This window comes from Aspergillus brunneoviolaceus, assembly GCF_003184695.1.
Source record: "Aspergillus brunneoviolaceus CBS 621.78 unplaced genomic scaffold BO95scaffold_32, whole genome shotgun sequence".
NCBI lineage: Eukaryota > Fungi > Ascomycota > Eurotiomycetes > Eurotiales > Aspergillaceae > Aspergillus > Aspergillus brunneoviolaceus.
The window spans coordinates 54,916-71,314 of record NW_020290762.1 but is presented as its reverse complement, the minus strand read 5'-3'; the positions used below and the strand labels follow the sequence as shown (position 1 = coordinate 71,314).

General features: G+C 52.4%; 7 protein-coding genes across 7 annotated transcripts; 4 read left to right on the top strand and 3 right to left on the bottom strand.

The window, feature by feature from the left end:
* Positions 1 to 26: 26 nt before the first annotated feature.
* On the bottom strand, positions 27 to 4,229 carry BO95DRAFT_496088 (uncharacterized protein; the record flags this gene model as incomplete). The annotated part of the gene is made up of 4 exons (XM_025590850.1): positions 27 to 3,340; positions 3,401 to 3,574; positions 3,628 to 3,880; positions 3,939 to 4,229. 4 exons carry the CDS (start codon positions 4,227 to 4,229, stop codon positions 27 to 29), a joined length of 4,032 nt encoding a protein of 1,343 aa, XP_025442420.1.
* Positions 4,230 to 5,842: 1,613 nt separating this feature from the next.
* Positions 5,843 to 7,081, bottom strand: BO95DRAFT_413132 (60S ribosomal protein eL21; the record flags this gene model as incomplete). Its single annotated transcript, XM_025584269.1, has 4 exons — positions 5,843 to 6,662; positions 6,773 to 6,820; positions 6,897 to 6,964; positions 7,046 to 7,081. The coding sequence occupies 4 exons, from the start codon at positions 7,079 to 7,081 to the stop codon at positions 6,338 to 6,340; spliced, it is 477 nt and encodes a 158-aa protein (XP_025442419.1). The 3' UTR covers positions 5,843 to 6,337.
* A 272-nt stretch (positions 7,082 to 7,353) lies between these two features.
* On the top strand, positions 7,354 to 8,441 carry BO95DRAFT_514247 (40S ribosomal protein uS4; the record flags this gene model as incomplete). The annotated part of the gene is made up of 6 exons (XM_025591666.1): positions 7,354 to 7,367; positions 7,435 to 7,472; positions 7,554 to 7,572; positions 7,649 to 7,747; positions 7,829 to 8,062; positions 8,116 to 8,441. The coding sequence occupies 6 exons, from the start codon at positions 7,354 to 7,356 to the stop codon at positions 8,288 to 8,290; spliced, it is 579 nt and encodes a 192-aa protein (XP_025442418.1). The 3' UTR covers positions 8,291 to 8,441.
* A 15-nt stretch (positions 8,442 to 8,456) lies between these two features.
* On the bottom strand, positions 8,457 to 9,759 carry BO95DRAFT_473367 (uncharacterized protein). Its single transcript, XM_025589719.1, has 3 exons — positions 9,389 to 9,759; positions 9,085 to 9,304; positions 8,457 to 8,988 (listed from the first exon to the last, which is right to left on the bottom strand). Exons 1-3 carry the CDS (start codon positions 9,608 to 9,610, stop codon positions 8,567 to 8,569), a joined length of 864 nt encoding a protein of 287 aa, XP_025442417.1. The 5' UTR covers positions 9,611 to 9,759; the 3' UTR covers positions 8,457 to 8,566.
* Positions 9,760 to 10,123: 364 nt separating this feature from the next.
* BO95DRAFT_362479 (uncharacterized protein) lies at positions 10,124 to 11,484 on the top strand (the record flags this gene model as incomplete). The annotated part of the gene is made up of 2 exons (XM_025582582.1): positions 10,124 to 10,257; positions 10,332 to 11,484. The coding sequence occupies 2 exons, from the start codon at positions 10,124 to 10,126 to the stop codon at positions 11,482 to 11,484; spliced, it is 1,287 nt and encodes a 428-aa protein (XP_025442416.1).
* A 693-nt stretch (positions 11,485 to 12,177) lies between these two features.
* Positions 12,178 to 13,234, top strand: BO95DRAFT_442555 (uncharacterized protein). Its single transcript, XM_025586453.1, has 4 exons — positions 12,178 to 12,348; positions 12,446 to 12,578; positions 12,664 to 12,721; positions 12,855 to 13,234. Exons 1-4 carry the CDS (start codon positions 12,278 to 12,280, stop codon positions 13,139 to 13,141), a joined length of 549 nt encoding a protein of 182 aa, XP_025442415.1. The 5' UTR covers positions 12,178 to 12,277; the 3' UTR covers positions 13,142 to 13,234.
* A 745-nt stretch (positions 13,235 to 13,979) lies between these two features.
* BO95DRAFT_125855 (vacuolar protein sorting-associated protein) lies at positions 13,980 to 15,420 on the top strand. Its single transcript, XM_025580475.1, has 5 exons — positions 13,980 to 14,204; positions 14,255 to 14,585; positions 14,638 to 14,694; positions 14,743 to 14,904; positions 14,960 to 15,420. Exons 1-5 carry the CDS (start codon positions 14,093 to 14,095, stop codon positions 15,318 to 15,320), a joined length of 1,023 nt encoding a protein of 340 aa, XP_025442414.1. The 5' UTR covers positions 13,980 to 14,092; the 3' UTR covers positions 15,321 to 15,420.
* Positions 15,421 to 16,399: the final 979 nt, after the last annotated feature.

Genomic DNA, 16,399 nt, shown 5'->3' with positions numbered 1-16,399 from the left:
AATTTTTTTTTTCCAAAAGAACCAGGTTACTGAGACCCACTGAGTGTGCGAGGGCCCCAGGACGCATTTCGAGATTGACGTCGTGGAGAACTGCCGCCATTCGTCTGCTGAGCAGAGGTGGGCTTTTTGGAGACTGATCCTCCGGAGGCCTCACGTGGCTTCGTATTCTTACGAGGTTTGTAAGTCGTCGAATTGCGCGGCCGGGGGTTGGGCGTTCCCATTTTCTTTGGAAGGGAGATAGTCTTCGCAAGAATAGCGCCCGGAAGCCGGATCGTAGCGCGAATAAATCCGGAGGAGTCTTTGTCATGGAAACCAACTGAGAACGGCTCAATGCTATGAATTTGCATCGACTTCAAGTTCTTGGCTCGTAGCTTCGACTGCGTGGGTGGTAAGGCAGCTTGCCATGCTGCCGGAGGAGCGTGGGTTGGCACTCGCACAACTGGCAGAGACCCCACTTCGCGATCTTCGAACATTTCCTCGGCTTCCTCTACTTGCTTTGCAGTTATCTCCCCGTCGCCGATTGTGAGCTCAACGTTAAAGGGCAGAGAAACCGAGACAGCAGCAATATGGAGTTGAACATCGAGAGGCTCCTTCGTCGCTGATGTGACTGCCAGAGCATTCCTCTTCTCCGGCACGGTCTTCTTGCCGAACAGAGTATTAATCTTTTCCTGCCAGGAAGTCGCTGTCGAACCATGTTGCGGGCCGGTGCGAGGGGGTGCAGCAACCATTGAGGCGAAAGTTGGCGGCGGTGGCGGGGGTGCGACGATCTTCGGGGGGAGCTTGACTATAGGCTTAGGTGCTGGGAGATGGACCAAGGGTCTGTTGCAATCACCTGTGTACACCGGATGGCTGGACATTTCTTCAGGCGGAGGTGGGGAAGGGCTTCGATAGTACTCGGCTTCATCAGCCATTGGCTTTCGAGGAGTCTCTGTAGCCTGTGGGAAGAAGCGTGAACTACGCAATGGAACACTACCAAGAGGGCGTGCGTGCGTATCTGCAAATGGAAGATTGCCAACGGGGTGATCAAGCCCCGGAAGAGGGTTCGCAAGGGGAGCGTTATTCTCGTTCGACCTCGCAATCCCAACCACCTGTCTCTGTCCAGCCTGGTCCCCGGTGCGGACTTGACGCCAGGTTTCGTTGAATGTGACCTGAAGCGACGAAGGCCCTTGTGGCATGGCATTCATTTCGTTGAGGATCTTATCGTTCTCTTCTGCCTCACGCTTTGAAGCAACCGCATGGAAATTGTTCCAGGCTGCAGTACCAGGAGCACGGTTCTCATGCTGACGATGATGAATATGCTGCGAACTGGGAGGACCAATGGGGCCTGGCCGCCCAATAGGGTTGATAACCTCGTAAGGGACATGGCGAACCTCGGGCGATGGTAGAGGTGATATCGACGTAGTTTCTTGCGGAGACCGCGCAGGCGCGGAGAAGGTCTGTGCTGGTGCAATGGGCGGTTGATCCAAACCTAGGTGACTGCGGAGTGAGATGTCTCGTGCTGGGAAACCCCCAAGGCCCTGTTCAAAGATCCCGTTTCCTAAGGTTTTATCACTGCTGAGAGGCTTCCAAGGGTTTGCGATTGCAGGGGCAGTGTTCACGAATTTGGGATTCGGTGACCACGGCAGATATGAGCTAGGAGGGTTGATGTTGCCCCTCCACTGCGGGTTCTGCTCGTCAATTTTAGCTTCTGGGAGTTGATCAGACGACGGAGCCGGGACATCGTTGCTCTGCTGGATCCCATTCGGCAAAGGCGCCTCTTGCTTGGGCTCACGAGCCGGTGAAGATGTGCGTCGCACACCAGCAGTGGCAACAGGTTTCTCCGCAGCTCTTTCCCTCTCGACGAGCTTCTTCACAGTGTCGGGGTGGTGAACTTTCATCATTCCATACTGCTTGGGTTCCCCACTTGGCTCAGGAACAGGAGGCTTCGGAGGGGAATGTAGCACATGTGCGGTAGCTTGTTGAGCATTAGCTTCATTCTTTCCAGTGTCAACTGATTCTCTGCGTAGTGACTTTGGTTTCTCTGGTGGAGGACCAAGCGCCTCGAGCTTCTGCCGGATCCGTTCACGCTTTGCAGCTTCTTCTTCCTTCTCCTGATCAAGCCTCCGCTGGCGAGCTTCCATTCTTTTCTCCTTCATGATACGTTCTTGCATTGCTACAGGGTCTTCCTGAGGCGCCTGCGGCACTGTCGTCTGCTCATCGACTGCCTGACTCACATCGGTAGGCGCAGTGGTATTTCTGTCTTCAACATGCGTAGGACCCCGCGCAGAATAAGGGCCAGCGCCACGTCGATCAGGAGAGATCTCACGGTGAAGAATGTCTCTAGGTGCCTCTCTAATGAAGATAGATGGATCAGGCATCCCATTGACTTGAGAGCCCCTTCTAGACTCGAATGCTTTGTGAACCACGTCAGGTCGACCTATCGACATCCGACGTCCAAAACTGCCGCTTCCACCACTGACATTGGAAGATGTTCGGCGGCGCGTCCAGTGCACACCATCTTGGCCACTCGAACGATGCGTCTGGAATGCCGCAGAAGGCTCTGCCGGGCCAGCCTGATCGCCTTGTGCTGGTCTCTGAAGTACAGATGGTGTGCGGAAGGTTTGCTCAGCACGCCATGGCCCTTTCCTGGTGTCAGGAGCAGGCTCGTAACGTCCCGATCTAGAGTTGTAGAGCTCGCGTGTTCCAGACTGCATTTCTCTCCAAGATCGGTTGAAATCATCGGCTGCAATCTCCTTGGGAGGCAATGGCCCGCTGAGACTATCGGCAACATGGGATTCCCTGACGGGGAGGCGCATAGGTGGTTGAACCTGCATTGGGGGCATCACAGGTGACACTTTCTCGACCGGGGGAAGGGGAGCCCAGGGTGACTTGGCCGGAGGCGGCGCCGGACTAGTCGATAGCAGGGGAGATTTGTCATTTGGTCCCTTTGCGACGATACTAGCGCTCTTAGCTTGTCTTTCGGCGTTCGCTCCAAGTCGTAAGACAGTCGGATTTGGACCAACTGACGTTATGGTTTTGGGAATATTTGGAACAGGCTTCGGGAGTTCTTTTGGAGGCGCAGCTTGCTCGACCAGAGGGAAATCCTTTTGGAAGTCTGCGACGGCCTTTTCTTGAGTCGGTATCGGCGCTGTTGTGGGAGGCTCCGGGTGGGTAAGGTTCGTTTTCGTCCCGTCAGTCCATTCAATTGTCTCAGGAGCCCAGTCGTCTTCGTCGTCATCGATATCTGCCCATTTCGATTCCGTGCCCGCGCCGTCTTCTTGAATTCTAGAAGTCATGTGGATGCCATATTGTTGCTTGAGTTCCTCGTCAGTCAGGTGTTTAGGGGGAGTTTGCTGAACCGCTGAATGCAAAACAGTGTTAGCAAAGGATTAATAAAAGCATGTCGTATATTGAGCCTTACGTCGATTTTTATTCCAAACCTGATTTGGATCCGGTCCGCTACCGCCTGCTTTGGATGCGCTCGTGCCTGATTTTGATAACGAGTCCCGTAGGCTGCTAGTGGACTTTACGACCAATCGGGGTCGTGAGGTCTGCTGCGGCGTACCCAGGGGAGTTGTCAGAGTCAAGGAGGGGGCTGTGCGCCGTTAGAACATAGATTCGACGAGCAAGTTCATTCGAGTTAGTTACCTTTCTCGGAGGGCTTGCTGATGGGAGGAGTGCCAGGCGCCTTGGGAACTGAAAATTTGGCAAAAGTGACCGGCTTAAATGACGTCGGCTTCTTCGAACCGGCACGCGCATGGAGTTTGCTCTCAGTACGACTTGCGTCGGACTCAGAACCTCCTTGCGAAGCTGTGTCCTCCCCAATATCCGACCCAGATGTTACACCGTTCATTTCTAGCGCTCGTGCTGCGACCGGCACAGGAGCGTACTTCGAAGTGTCCTGGGTCTCATTCAGTATGCTGTAGGTCGCGACACACGCCTCAAGTTAGGCCACTCACACTCGGCGGTTGTTCAGAATCCTCTCCTTTCCCGTGTTGACCTGAGGGCTCTGCTGCTGCACCCGTCTTGCGTTCACCCTGTTGAGCGTTCGTCCCCGTCTCGGCTCGTATCGTTGTAGCGGTATCTTTCGTCTCCCCCGCGTCCCCTCCAACAGGTGTCATGTCGGCGGTGCTCGCAGGAACGTCGGAAGGCGAAGGATCGCCGCCCGACAGGGTTTGGTTTACCACATCGTGGTTACTCTGCTCTGCCATAACAATTCTCGAGTCTGTGAGGCCAACAGGTTGCGACATCTGTTAGACAAGTGTTCTGAACAGGTAAATATGGAAACAAGAGTCGGCTGAGATCCGAGAGTCATGGATACATGCAAGGAATGGTCTGAGGATATACCTATTGTCAGGTATCAGAGATCGCCACGGTTGGACTTGCTAGCTCAACTATTTGAGCGTAAAAGCTCCGAACGACCAGGTGGACGGCGGAGAGGGGACCAAGATCAGCAGAATGGCTGGAAAGCCGTGAAAGATAGGAAGGCGGAGGAAGGGCAGGCGTATGAGAGCTTGTAGAGTGAGAAGTGAAAGCTGCTGCCCAGGCAGACCCGTTAAGGGGGGGGAGGTTGCGATAGAAGAGGTGGTGATGCTTGTGAATGATCGGGTGATGGCTGCTGCAGTCATTGACGGTGACTTGACGGGACGGTTCAGGTTGAGGCACTAGGGTGGCTGTTTTCGGTTAGCGCGGCCACCTCCCGCAAACCCTGTGGCTGGAGCCGCGTTGGAGCCTTTTGTTGCCGCCCGCATCGGATAGATTCACTCGGTGCTACAACACCTTCAGCCCCCAGTGTTAGCAACTTACATCTCACACTGTTTGTGTTGATCACGATTTGCCGGTTACATCGATGCTTACTGGCTGCGACCTCTCACAAATATTGCATTGCACAGTATACAGAGATACACTGACCGACGATGAGTTCAAGTAGTCGCTTACCAGCACGACACCTCCAGGCTACCTAGCACCGTTACCGCATTTGGGCAATTTAAACCACAGAACCATGACACAGAGCTTTAACCCAGGCGGCCACGCTGATTCACCTAATATAAGCTTTTGAAACGGTCGGAGGATGCTTTTGCAACAACAGCCGTCTTGCTGCCCTTGCTACTGGGCATTGACTGAAACTCGAGGCTTCAGTGAAGGCTCGGCTGAAACCCACAGTACACTACTAAATTCTCCTTCTCCTTTCAGACTATCAAAATATTCATACCCAATCGGCCGCGGGTATCGTTACGTTGAACTATTTTTGAGCGGGTCGAAAGCAGATCGAATGGTGGTCCTTCATAGCTTATGAACACCGTACGCTATTAAACCGTCACTTAATCTGTATGATCACCGCGAATCACCAGCGCTTTGCTACTGTTGAAAGTAGAAACCTAAAGGTCGACCTGCGATCACAAGGAGTTCGTCCACGCGCGAAACAGAATGAAGTCTCTCCAATCCATGCGAACTAGGCCCATTTTCGAAGACATTCAAGAACTGCATTCGCTGCAGTATTCAAATGACTTCGAATTAGATCAGGATAGACAGTACCGATTAGAAGACGTCTCAGAGATAATAAGGTACTCATAGAATGCTTTGCAACAGTGGAGTGCCAAAATATTTGGTCGGATCAACTTCGATACGATCGGCGATCCCAAGAGTCACAGCTCATGATGTAGCCAGGGCATAAAACATACTAGACGTTAACAGCGTTAGGGTTCTGGATGAATCGAGATCCACTACTCTAGCCTACATAGGGGCGACGGTGCGGCGCCGATAAGAGATCCGGGGTGACATCACCGGTGCGAGGGTCATTTCCCCATGAAGGCTGGGTGCGACTGGGCTACAATATAACTACGTGAACAGAGATTGCAAGGTACTAGAACTACAATAATATGGAGAGCGCACACGATTGGAGGAGCTTTGGATGAAGCGCTGGCCTTACAGGGCGTATCAGTACAACGACTAGTATGCAGCGGTTCGGGTATCCCAGCATAGATCGGGCGTCGGCAGTCCGGTGACATGACAAAGACGATATTGACCTCCAACAGAGCAGAACGACGGAGATAAATTCGGGGGTGTGGAATTCGTCGGCTCTTGTCTTGTGATGGCGGGGCAACCGCCAGCGGTCCTCGTGAAGACGTGCGGAATAAACTCATGGCAGCTCGGCGATGGGCGCAGGTTGTGTTGGAGTGCTTTTGAACAAGGAAATGAAAATTTTGTTTTTTCTTTCATTCAGGGGAATCTATGCACAAGATCAAGGTGTGCTAGTACACCCGGGAACCCTGCTTCATCTCATCTTAATGCAAAGGTTAACCCCCAGATGCAAAACCCAGAAACACCAAGCAACCGCAAACGACCAGATATCATTCGTTTAAATGTGGGTGTCGTAGGGGATGGGGGTGATGGTCTCGGGGGCGGAGCCCTCAACGGTGTGAGCCTCGCGGGGGCCGACGGGCTGGCGCTTAAGGTGGAGGTGGACACCCTGCTCCTTGGCCTGGCGCTTCTTCTCGGCGTTCAGCTTGACGCGCTTGATGAAGTCCTCGCGGGAACGGGAGTGCTTGACGTGCTCGATGCGGACGTTGATGCGCTTCTCCATGTAGCGGTTGCCGACGACCTTGTAGAGGAGGACACCGACGGAGGACTTGGTGACGTTGTAGACAACACCGGTCTTTCCGTTGTAGACCTTGTAGGGCATACTATTCCAAATCTCAGCAAAAACCATTCGATCACGTTGGCGGAGGCAACCAAGCCAAGTCGTTCTTTTTGGACTCGTTACGGCTGGATCGGGCGGAAAATTGGTACTGACCCCTTCTGAACGGCACCGTTAACCTTGACATCGACGATGTCGCCAACCCTATATCAAAACTATCAGATCCTGCAAATCACGTATATACCGGTGTCTTCGGCGGAGGGAAAAAAATCGGTCGTACCGGTAGGTCTTCAGGTAGGTCGACAGGGCGATCTGACCCTTCTCCTTGAAGTTGCGGCTGAAGGCATACTGAACGATAATTTGTGGTCAGCGCGTGCGTCCCGACCAGCGAAAATTGGCGATTCAAAAATCCTGTAGATATCGACATACCCGAGTGCCGGCTCTCAAACCGTGCGAGTGACCCATTTCGGCGGTGTTGGTGGTGCTGGTGTTGAGAACTTGTCGACGTCGAAAAAGTGCCTCACTCTGCCGCCCGTCGCGATGGTGTAGACTTGTTCGGGTAGTTAGTGTGCCCGTTCTCCGCCGCCGAGGGCTAGCCCTCGCACTAATCCAGATACGGCTCCACCTTCGCTCGCTTAGTCTCCATCTCCAAAACGCTTCTTCATCATCCTGAACGTCTACGATTCTCGTGAAGTTCGGTAGCACGACAACATCGCGACAACGCGCAATCAGCAGTCATGGCCCCCGTCCCGTGAGTATACGGTCTACAATGAGAACTCGAGATGTCGCATTTTCTGACTCGAATTGCTGCGATGTAGCCGCGTTTACTCCAAGACCTACAAGGTCCCTCGTCGTCGTAAGTAGCCTTATCAGTTTGGGATCGAAAAAACAAATCTCGATACATGTGGAAGTTGGTCATGTGCTAATGTCGATATAGCTTTCGAGTCGGCCCGTCTGTTAGTACTCTCCGGCCACTGATCAGAAGCGTGCTTCTGTTTATGTCGTGTGTTCCTGTGTCTAATTATGCTATAGTGACTCGGAACTGAAGGTTGTCGGCGAGTACGGCCTGCGCAACAAGCGTGAGGTGTGGCGTGTCCAGCTCACCCTGTCCAAGATCCGTCGTGCTGCTCGGTATGCGACCCGCCACCCGATCATAATTTTCGAATGCGACCGCGCGATCCAACTTCGACCCAAGCACTAACCATGACTTAGTGAGCTCCTCACCCTCGACGAGAAGGACCCCAAGCGTCTTTTCGAAGGTAACGCTTTGATTCGCCGTCTGGTCCGCATCGGTGTCCTCGATGAGTCCCGCATGAAGCTCGATTACGTCCTTGCCCTCCGTGTTGAGGACTTCTTGGAGCGTCGTCTTCAGACCTGCGTCTACAAGCTTGGCCTTGCCAAGTCCATCCACCACGCTCGTGTCCTGATCAAGCAGCGCCACATCCGGTATGCGACCATCACTTGATCCACTACCATGGATTTGCGCTAACCCTCATCAGTGTCGGCAAGCAGATCGTCAACGTTCCCTCCTTCATGGTCCGCCTCGACTCCCAGAAGCACATCGACTTCGCTCTCACCTCCCCCTACGGTGGTGGCCGCCCTGGCCGTGTCCAGCGTAAGAAGGCCGCTGCTGCTTCCGGCGGTGCCGGTGAGGAGGAGGAAGAGGAGGAGTAAACGATTTAAAACTGGAGTACGGACGGGTTTCGTTAGCGAAATTAAAACTGCGGGGTTCCTTTATGGCTGCAGTATCGCGTATCACGTTGTACGGTCTTGCAATACCATGAATGAACAAATAGCCTTCAGCTCACTTTCGATGCCCTATCTTCTTCTCTGCGTAGTTGCGCGAGTATTGCCAATTTCATGAATTCTCAATCTGTAGATGGAACTCAGCACAAGACGCCCTTTACGCCCAAAATCCGTAGTCATTAATCATCTCAAAACCAACATCTTTTACCCTTCCACCCCCGTCAGCCTCTTCAGCGTCTCTTCCGCGCTTCTATACCATCTTCCCATTTCTTCGAGTCCGTCGCTCTCTCCCTCTTCCTTCTTCCTCTGAATCTCCTGCGCCTGCGCTATGGCTTCTGTCTTCCGCCGTTCTAGAACACTTAATTCGCGCTCCACCGCCTCCGCCTCTCTAGTCTTGCGGGGCAAGGCATTTTGCACCGCGGCAAGTTGTCGATCAAGCGCCGCCAGTTCGGCCTCCCGTTCGGATAGCAGGCTCAGCGTGGCCGGCAGAGGTAAATTCTGAGACGATGATGCATTTGCGTTAGTGATTTGTTTAGCACGCAACTCTTCAATGGTTGATTCGAGATTCTCGATCGATTCCGGCAGCGTTGAAAGCTTAGTCAACTGTAATTGCACGTTTTTGTATCCTGCGCGTCCCGGCATACTATCGTGTTAGGCGTTTTCAACATTCCAAGGCAGGCAGGCTTGCACAACACTTCATTTGGCCTGTTATGAGCACTCACGATTTGCCAAATCCCTACCCATCTTCTCCATCTCCTCAGTCATCGCCCGGACCTCTTCTTTCCTTGCGCGAAGTTCTGCCTTCACCTCGGCCAGTTGCGTCTCGAGTTCGACGTTTTCATTGTGCCCAACGACCAAAGGAGGATCGCCGACGATCGCGCGCAGGAACTTCTCCTTTGTCACTTGCTCTACATAAGAGAAGCGTAGTTTCGAAAATAACTCCTTCAAAATTGACTGATCAGTATGCCACTCTCCTGCGCTAACTTGCAGACTTTCGCTAAGGGAAAAAAATCGAAGGGTTCGCACTTTGTAGTGGCTGAGGTCTGCCTCCAATGAAGCAGGTGTTGGGTTATCTAGCGAAGAGACATCTGAGTTGCGCTTCGAAGGGGTAGTGGTCGCTTTCTCAGATGTCGGAGAAAATATCGGTTCGCTGATCCGTATGATATTCAGCTGCGTCTTCAAGTCGCCATTTTCCTGTTCCAGTTGCTGCAGTTGTTTTCGTACTTCTGCGGGGTTCGGATCGGACATGTCTTATCGTATGGTGATGGTGTAGATATTGGACAGGTACGAGGTAGGTGACAGGACTTTCTTTGAGCCTAGTGGCCATGAATTGGTGAAAGTGTGTAGCCGACCGAAGAGGATTTGATGATCTAGCGGCGGTTTTCTGCTGCTGCTGCGCGTGTCGGCAGAACATGCGGAGGTAAACAGTGGATTTCCCATTCATGGTGGCCCTTTGTTGACCCACAATGCCTTATCGGGGCTGGGCGGTGAAGTCTCCGCCGCCGCAATGACCAGCCAGTATCGCCGCTCGTAGCTCCCTCCTGCAATCAATTGTATCTTGCATTTGTATTCACATCTGCAGGGCTGTTGAATTCAGGTTGCTCCCAGTTAAGCTCCTAATGAGCTAGTGGTGAATGCGAATCCGACGTTCCATTTATGTCTAAATACTATCCCCTCCACCTGCCCCGCTTCCGACGATAATGCAATTTCCCCAACTCATCAAATCTCCTGCATTCCCCACCGATAGCACCGTCTGATACCATGTCCTCCAATCCAGCGAAATCGCTCGGCGCGCTCGACGACGATGACTACGTTGCCCAAGTCCTTGCGCGCGAGGCGCGCGACAGCTCCCTCAAGTATTCCGCACGAGGCTTGGAAGCATATATGCCAAGAAGGTGAGCACCGTTGGTTGCGCGCATGCAGTTCTCTGGGGTTTAGGAGGGCAAGAGCTGACATACAAGCCCGCAAGACCTACAGGCGCTGCCCCAAAACCCAATACGAGGTTTCTCCGGCATATCATCAAGGAGACGGACAGTCATAATGCGGCGCTGAAACGGAAGGAGGAGCGAGAGGCGAGGGAGCGGATGCGGCAGTTGAGAAATCCAGCGTCCACTTCAACGCATGAGTCGAGCCGGGAGCATCGGCGGCGGCGTGATTATCCTTCAGACCACCGAGGCTCGCGGACGAAAGGCAGGGAAGAGCGCGAGGACAGGCACAGCTCCCGTTGGAGGAAACACGGGAGTCGTTCGAGGTCCACGGAACGTGATCACACGCGCAGCAGCGACCGGAGGAGGTACAAGGATGATGACACTAAAGTCAGCCGGCATGATCATTCCCGAAGAAGTCGTCGACATCGATCTTCTTCGCGGTCTAGGAGTCGATCCCCACGGATCGATCGAAACTCAAGCTCCAGAAGTGCTCGCAAAAGCTACCGTACGCGTGGTGAATCGCCGCCACGCTCCCGGTCTCGGTCCCACGAAAGGTCGGACAAGCGCACAACCACAGACAGTGAGAGGAGGATTCACCCTAAGGACTATGATCGTCATAGCTCCAGAGGCCATAGGGCGTCGCGCGAGGACCCACCACGTCGTCACCCATCAGCAACTGAAGGCAAGCCATCGGACAGCGAGTCGGATCCACTAGAGGATCTCGTTGGACCCCTACTACCGAAAAAGGATGGATCTGAGGAGCCGGCGCTGATTCGTTCGCGCGGTCGAGGTGCCTACAAACCCAATATGAGCAACATCGACGCCCATTTCGCACCCGATTATGACCCAGCCACAGACGTGCAGCTCGAAGAGGACGATCTACAGTCCAGTAACAAGAGCTCTCGCAGACACGTTCCTGGTCTCATGACCGGCGATGATGATTGGGATTATGCTTTGGAAGCTCTGCGTGACCGTGCTCGTTGGAAGCAGAAAGGCGAGGAGCGGCTCCGCGAAGCTGGGTTCAGCACGGATTTTGTGGAGCGTTGGAAAAGCAACACTACCTCCAAGCCTGAGAATGATACTGATGGTAGACTGGAAACTGTGAAATGGTCCAAGAAAGGTGAGGGTCGGGAATGGGACCGCGGTAAATACGTGGATGAAGATGGACACATTGATGTAAAGGCCTCCTGGTAGCCCCTGGGACTAATAGAGAATCGTCTTGGAATTAGCAAGGGGCCGTAGCATTACTCTTAAACCTATATCATAAAGACTATTACACTGTCATGCAATGAATTTCGCATCACTGTGCACACATGCGGTTCTGTGTGATAATTCTTCTCAGATAACTACTAAATTATCAGAGGCATAAAGGTCAGTTTACACTCGTAGTAAGAGGCTGGGAGGTAAATCTTGACGGAAATATAAATAAAGTGGCGCCCGCCCCAATCCACCCCGCATCGGCAATACATAGATGTATAATATCAAAAGCTGTGAGAGATAGGATTTAGCTTCACCGGTTGGCCTTGCGAAGAAGTACTACACATGCAATCCCATTGGTATCAGCTACAACCAGCTGAAAGAATATGATCGCCATGATGGCTTCCAAGTTGGCTATCTCGAACACTTTGCGGATGCGGTGCCAAGACCCAAACCCGACCAGTTCCGCGCGGTTGGTCAGGAGTGCGGAATTGTTCGTCATGGCTTTGCAAAATCAGTCACTAATTGCCTCATCGCAACGATTATAAGTGGTGGGACAATGGGCTGAAGTGATTGCTAATGGAGATTATGATTGGTAATGTAGATAGAAGCCTTGAGATGGTAGACTACTTTGTAAAGTCCTTAAAAGAATAGACTTTTCGCACCATCTGATAAGTAAACTATTCTGTAACTTACTGTCGCATTGAGGAACGGGTCGAATTAATACTCAAGCACAGTCAACCGAATCTTCAACAATAAATTACTTCAGTACTGTTCAATACCAGACAAGATGACGGATCAATATGCCTTCTCATACCCCTCCCCGCTCAAAGGGTACGAGAACCTGGAGCCGCTCTCGGAGTAAGTCCAGCCTAGCCTTCGCATATTCACGAAACAATACTCCGTACCTGGCCAAGCGATTCTACACAACACGAGTTACTGAGATACTGCGGCCTAGTGAGCGAAACGAGGACGGAAAGTCCCTCAAGAACCCCCAACATGGCATCCTGAGCAAAGCATACGAGGAATTCCCGGATCCCCTCACGAAAGGCCGACGCGGAGGCTTCGACATACATATCTATCACTTTCAAGTGAGTTCACGCCCCCATGATGAGCCAGCCATATTACACCCAATTGCATATTCTCCAGACCTAATCCAGGGGTATCTGTTTCTAGAATGACCCCGACCAAGTCACTTTCGCCAAGGCGCTCTGGGAAAGAATCCGACGTGAATGTGAGCTTGTTTTTCCCCTAGTCCAGCGTTCTGTATACCTCCGCACGTGGGCTTCCAAACGGCCACGCTGCGTACTATAGGGGTGCATGTGGGCTCTTGAAAAATTGACATTGGGGTACCCATATGGATGCAGTCCCCGAACTCCGGATCTACACCTTCTTCGATCGTCCCGTAGGACCGCATCCCGTGGCCATGTTCGAGGTCAATCTATTCACCCCGGCGCAGTTTGGAGCATTCGTGCCATGGCTGGTCATCAATCGAGGGCCGTTGAGTGCTTTAATCCATCCGAATACGGTGAAGACGGAGGAGCTGCGTAATCATACGCAGCGTGCTACGTGGTTGGGCGAGAGGATTCCGTTGGACCTGCGGACTCTCAAGTTGATCTCGGAGCAGGCGAAGAAGGAGGAATTGGGGAACTGAGGATGAGGCAGTAGTGATGGCGGGTCATTCTCTCGACCGTGACTCGACTTTGTGTGCATAGCATAGCATAGCCTGGGTGATTCGTATTGTGACTGTTTATGAATCCAAATGTTTGACGTTCTCAATGCCGCAGAAACCTGATTGGGTTGATTGATTGTCACCCGCATCAAACTACTTGATTGGGGGGAGTGTCGGTGCCAAGACTATTGGTCATCTGCATGGGGTTGTGTTTGTGAGGACAAGGAGGAGTGAATCGAAGATGGTGTCATTTCCCTGGACATCGAAGCTGGACATGCCAGGGTAAGGGGCCCTGCTACTGGCCACTATGAGTTTCACGGGGCCCCAAACCTCCTCACAAGCTGCAAAGTGTGACCTTGCCGATCACCCAGTCATCGTGCAAATTCCAATTTGAACGACCAAATGAGCCCTAGGTCAAGCCCATTGGTCAATAGCAAAGCTCAGGTTCTGTCGAAACTGCATGATATGCTAGACCCTGGTTTCTCTGCAACCAGGGAGCCTGACCCAGTAGCTTGATGATTTGACGGTCTGAGGATGAAGCAAGGCCGAAAGAACCCTGGCTGTGAGCGCTTGACCTTGGAGCCGAAGACAAAAGCAGTGGTTTCGGACACCGAAATCATCGTTGTGTCGCATGTGAGGCTGGAAAAAAGGGTGCAGGACTCGATCCGCACACTGTAGGGCATCAGGAGGGTAAGGCTTTGCAACATGCATCTCCAGATGACACGGTATGGTATGCTTCTGCTGTTTCATAGCATATTCAACGTTAAATGACTTGAAGATCACATTGTCTTGCGAAGGTTGCGGAGGGCTGAGAAAGGAACTTTGTATTAGACTTGGAAGGCCCCTTAATCCTCGAGTTAGAATACTGCATCGAAGCAACAGCAGCAGCTTTTCGAAATCATATGTAGACTTTGTTTCTTCCATCATGTCAACATGTTGAAACTCCTCTACCAGCTACCTCTCCTAGCCACGGAGAGTGTCCTGTCTGTCGCCTCGACTACTTCCCTCACAGCAACTACGATCCCCGCATATGTGATAGTATACGGTGAGTGAACACCGCGAAGCGAGTGCATGTGATCTGATTGGTTCCCACAGCACCGCTTGTATGGCTACACAGCCAAGATGTATACAGGCCTTCCGACATCGGTCAACAGCTCATAAACACCATTCCCATGGTGAATTGGTCATCCATTCCAGAGTCACCGTCGCCCCCAACTCTAGATAACCTCGCGTACCTCAACGACGTGGGCAATACGAGCGTGTATCTCACGTCCAAGGAGGGGATCGATGCGGATCCTCACCCATCGTGGTTTTATGGGGTAGATCCCGATATCCACGGCGTGACCGAAGGTGCTGTATCATCTACCATCGTCGTTCGCGATCATGGTGATGGAACCTTGGATGCCTTCTACTTTTACTTCTTTGCGTGAGTGAGCAGACTAAGCAGAGGGGGGTCTCACGGCTAACGAGTCTTGTAGATATAACCAAGGCAACACGGTCTTGGGCATGCAATTCGGCAACCATGTCGGTGACTGGTAAGACCACCCCCCGTAGCCATCATTGCGAGACTCACACTGCAATAGGGAGCACAACATGATTCGCTTCGAGAATGGAGTTCCCAGATCGCTCTGGTATAGCCAGCACGCTGGCGGACAGGCTTTCACTTATGAAGCCACAGAGAAGAAGGGAAAGCGGCCCATCGCCTATTCCGCAAATGGAACACATGCTGTGTATGCAATTGCTGGGTATGATGTCTCGATGTTTGTATTTGAGTCAGGAGCTTACCGTATTCTCCGACAGGCCTCATGATCATACCATCCCCAACTTCAACCTTCCCACGGGATTGATCGTCGATTACACCGATCGCGGGGTTTTCTGGGATCCGACCCTCAACTCATATGCATATAGTTACGATGCAACGAGCAAGAAGTTCCAGCCCTATGACTCCAAGTACCCGGTCAACTGGCTCGAATACAACGGTCAATGGGGAGACGATGCATTGCCGGGTGGACCGGAGCTTTTTGGACAGGCCAAATACACCGGGGGCCCCAACGGTCCCAAATTCAAACACATCGTCCGATCCGAAGTGTGTCCGAAAAGCCCGTGCATAGTTCTCCCGTTCCGAATCTGGAGTGACGGCGAGACCACGAGGAAGCAGTGAATCTCCCAGTATATAAGAGGACTTCTTATTTTCAGCAAGGCATCATGCGATTCCTAAATGATGACAACAGCAGAATCCAATGTTGGGGGAGAGAACGTGTGGGGCCTGCGGTGTGTCTTGCTCTGGATGCCGAGGGAGGGGAATTCTGGTGATCGGAATGGGGCCAGCAATATGAGGATTCATTCGAAAAAATATGCTGGCTAAAAGGCCCAGGGATCATAAATGTTAGCTTTCAATAATGAAGAACCTAAAATTCCAACAAGCTGAATTGATATCTGGGATGCAGCTGGGCCCCTTCCCAATGCTGCGCTCCCTCCGGTCGCGTTTAGTATCTCTGTGCTCCTTGGCCATGACTCAGGGGCTTGGTGAGGATTGCGTGAGTTCTTCTTAGCATGGTCAGTGCAAAGACTGTTGGAACCGTTTGTTTCTCGATTGTGATATTCCCTCTGCCAATTAGAGCGAAAAGCAGACCAGGAAGTGAATCTACTGCTCTCATTAGTCAGGACCAGGCATCAAAGCAGCATCCGCAGTCTCTGCCCACGTAAGACACGGGCAACTCGGAACGGAAAGTGACCCCCACCCCGCACTAAGAAAAAAGGGGCCACTCGCTGTATGAGGCAGGTGCTGGCTGAACCGATAAGCCCCCAAGAATGGCCGAGGCTGGTTCAACTTTCTTGAGTCTGACCTTCTCCCACGACCTTGAAGAATCCGACAACTATGGACTGGGAGTCAGAGGGTGTTGAGGCAAATGCTTAGAAAATCCGGGGAAAGGGAAAGAGGAATGTCGCCCAGATGCAAGAGATAAACAACCTAACGAGGAATGACAGGACGGTACCCACGTGTACTGTACTTGGGGAGTTTTGACCACGGCCTGATCGTCAGTTGAACGTGCAGGACGGTCAATACGAGGGGTATCGGAGACGTATTGAACGGCAACCATATCTGCTCCAATTCGCGATTCGATCCGTCCTTCGCTGCGTGAACGTTAATAAATTAATCTATCACTGTGCCTCAATCAATTGCTGCGAGATGAATAAGCCAGCTTAGCGCGGCTTAAGCTGTTTCCTACAGCATTCCAA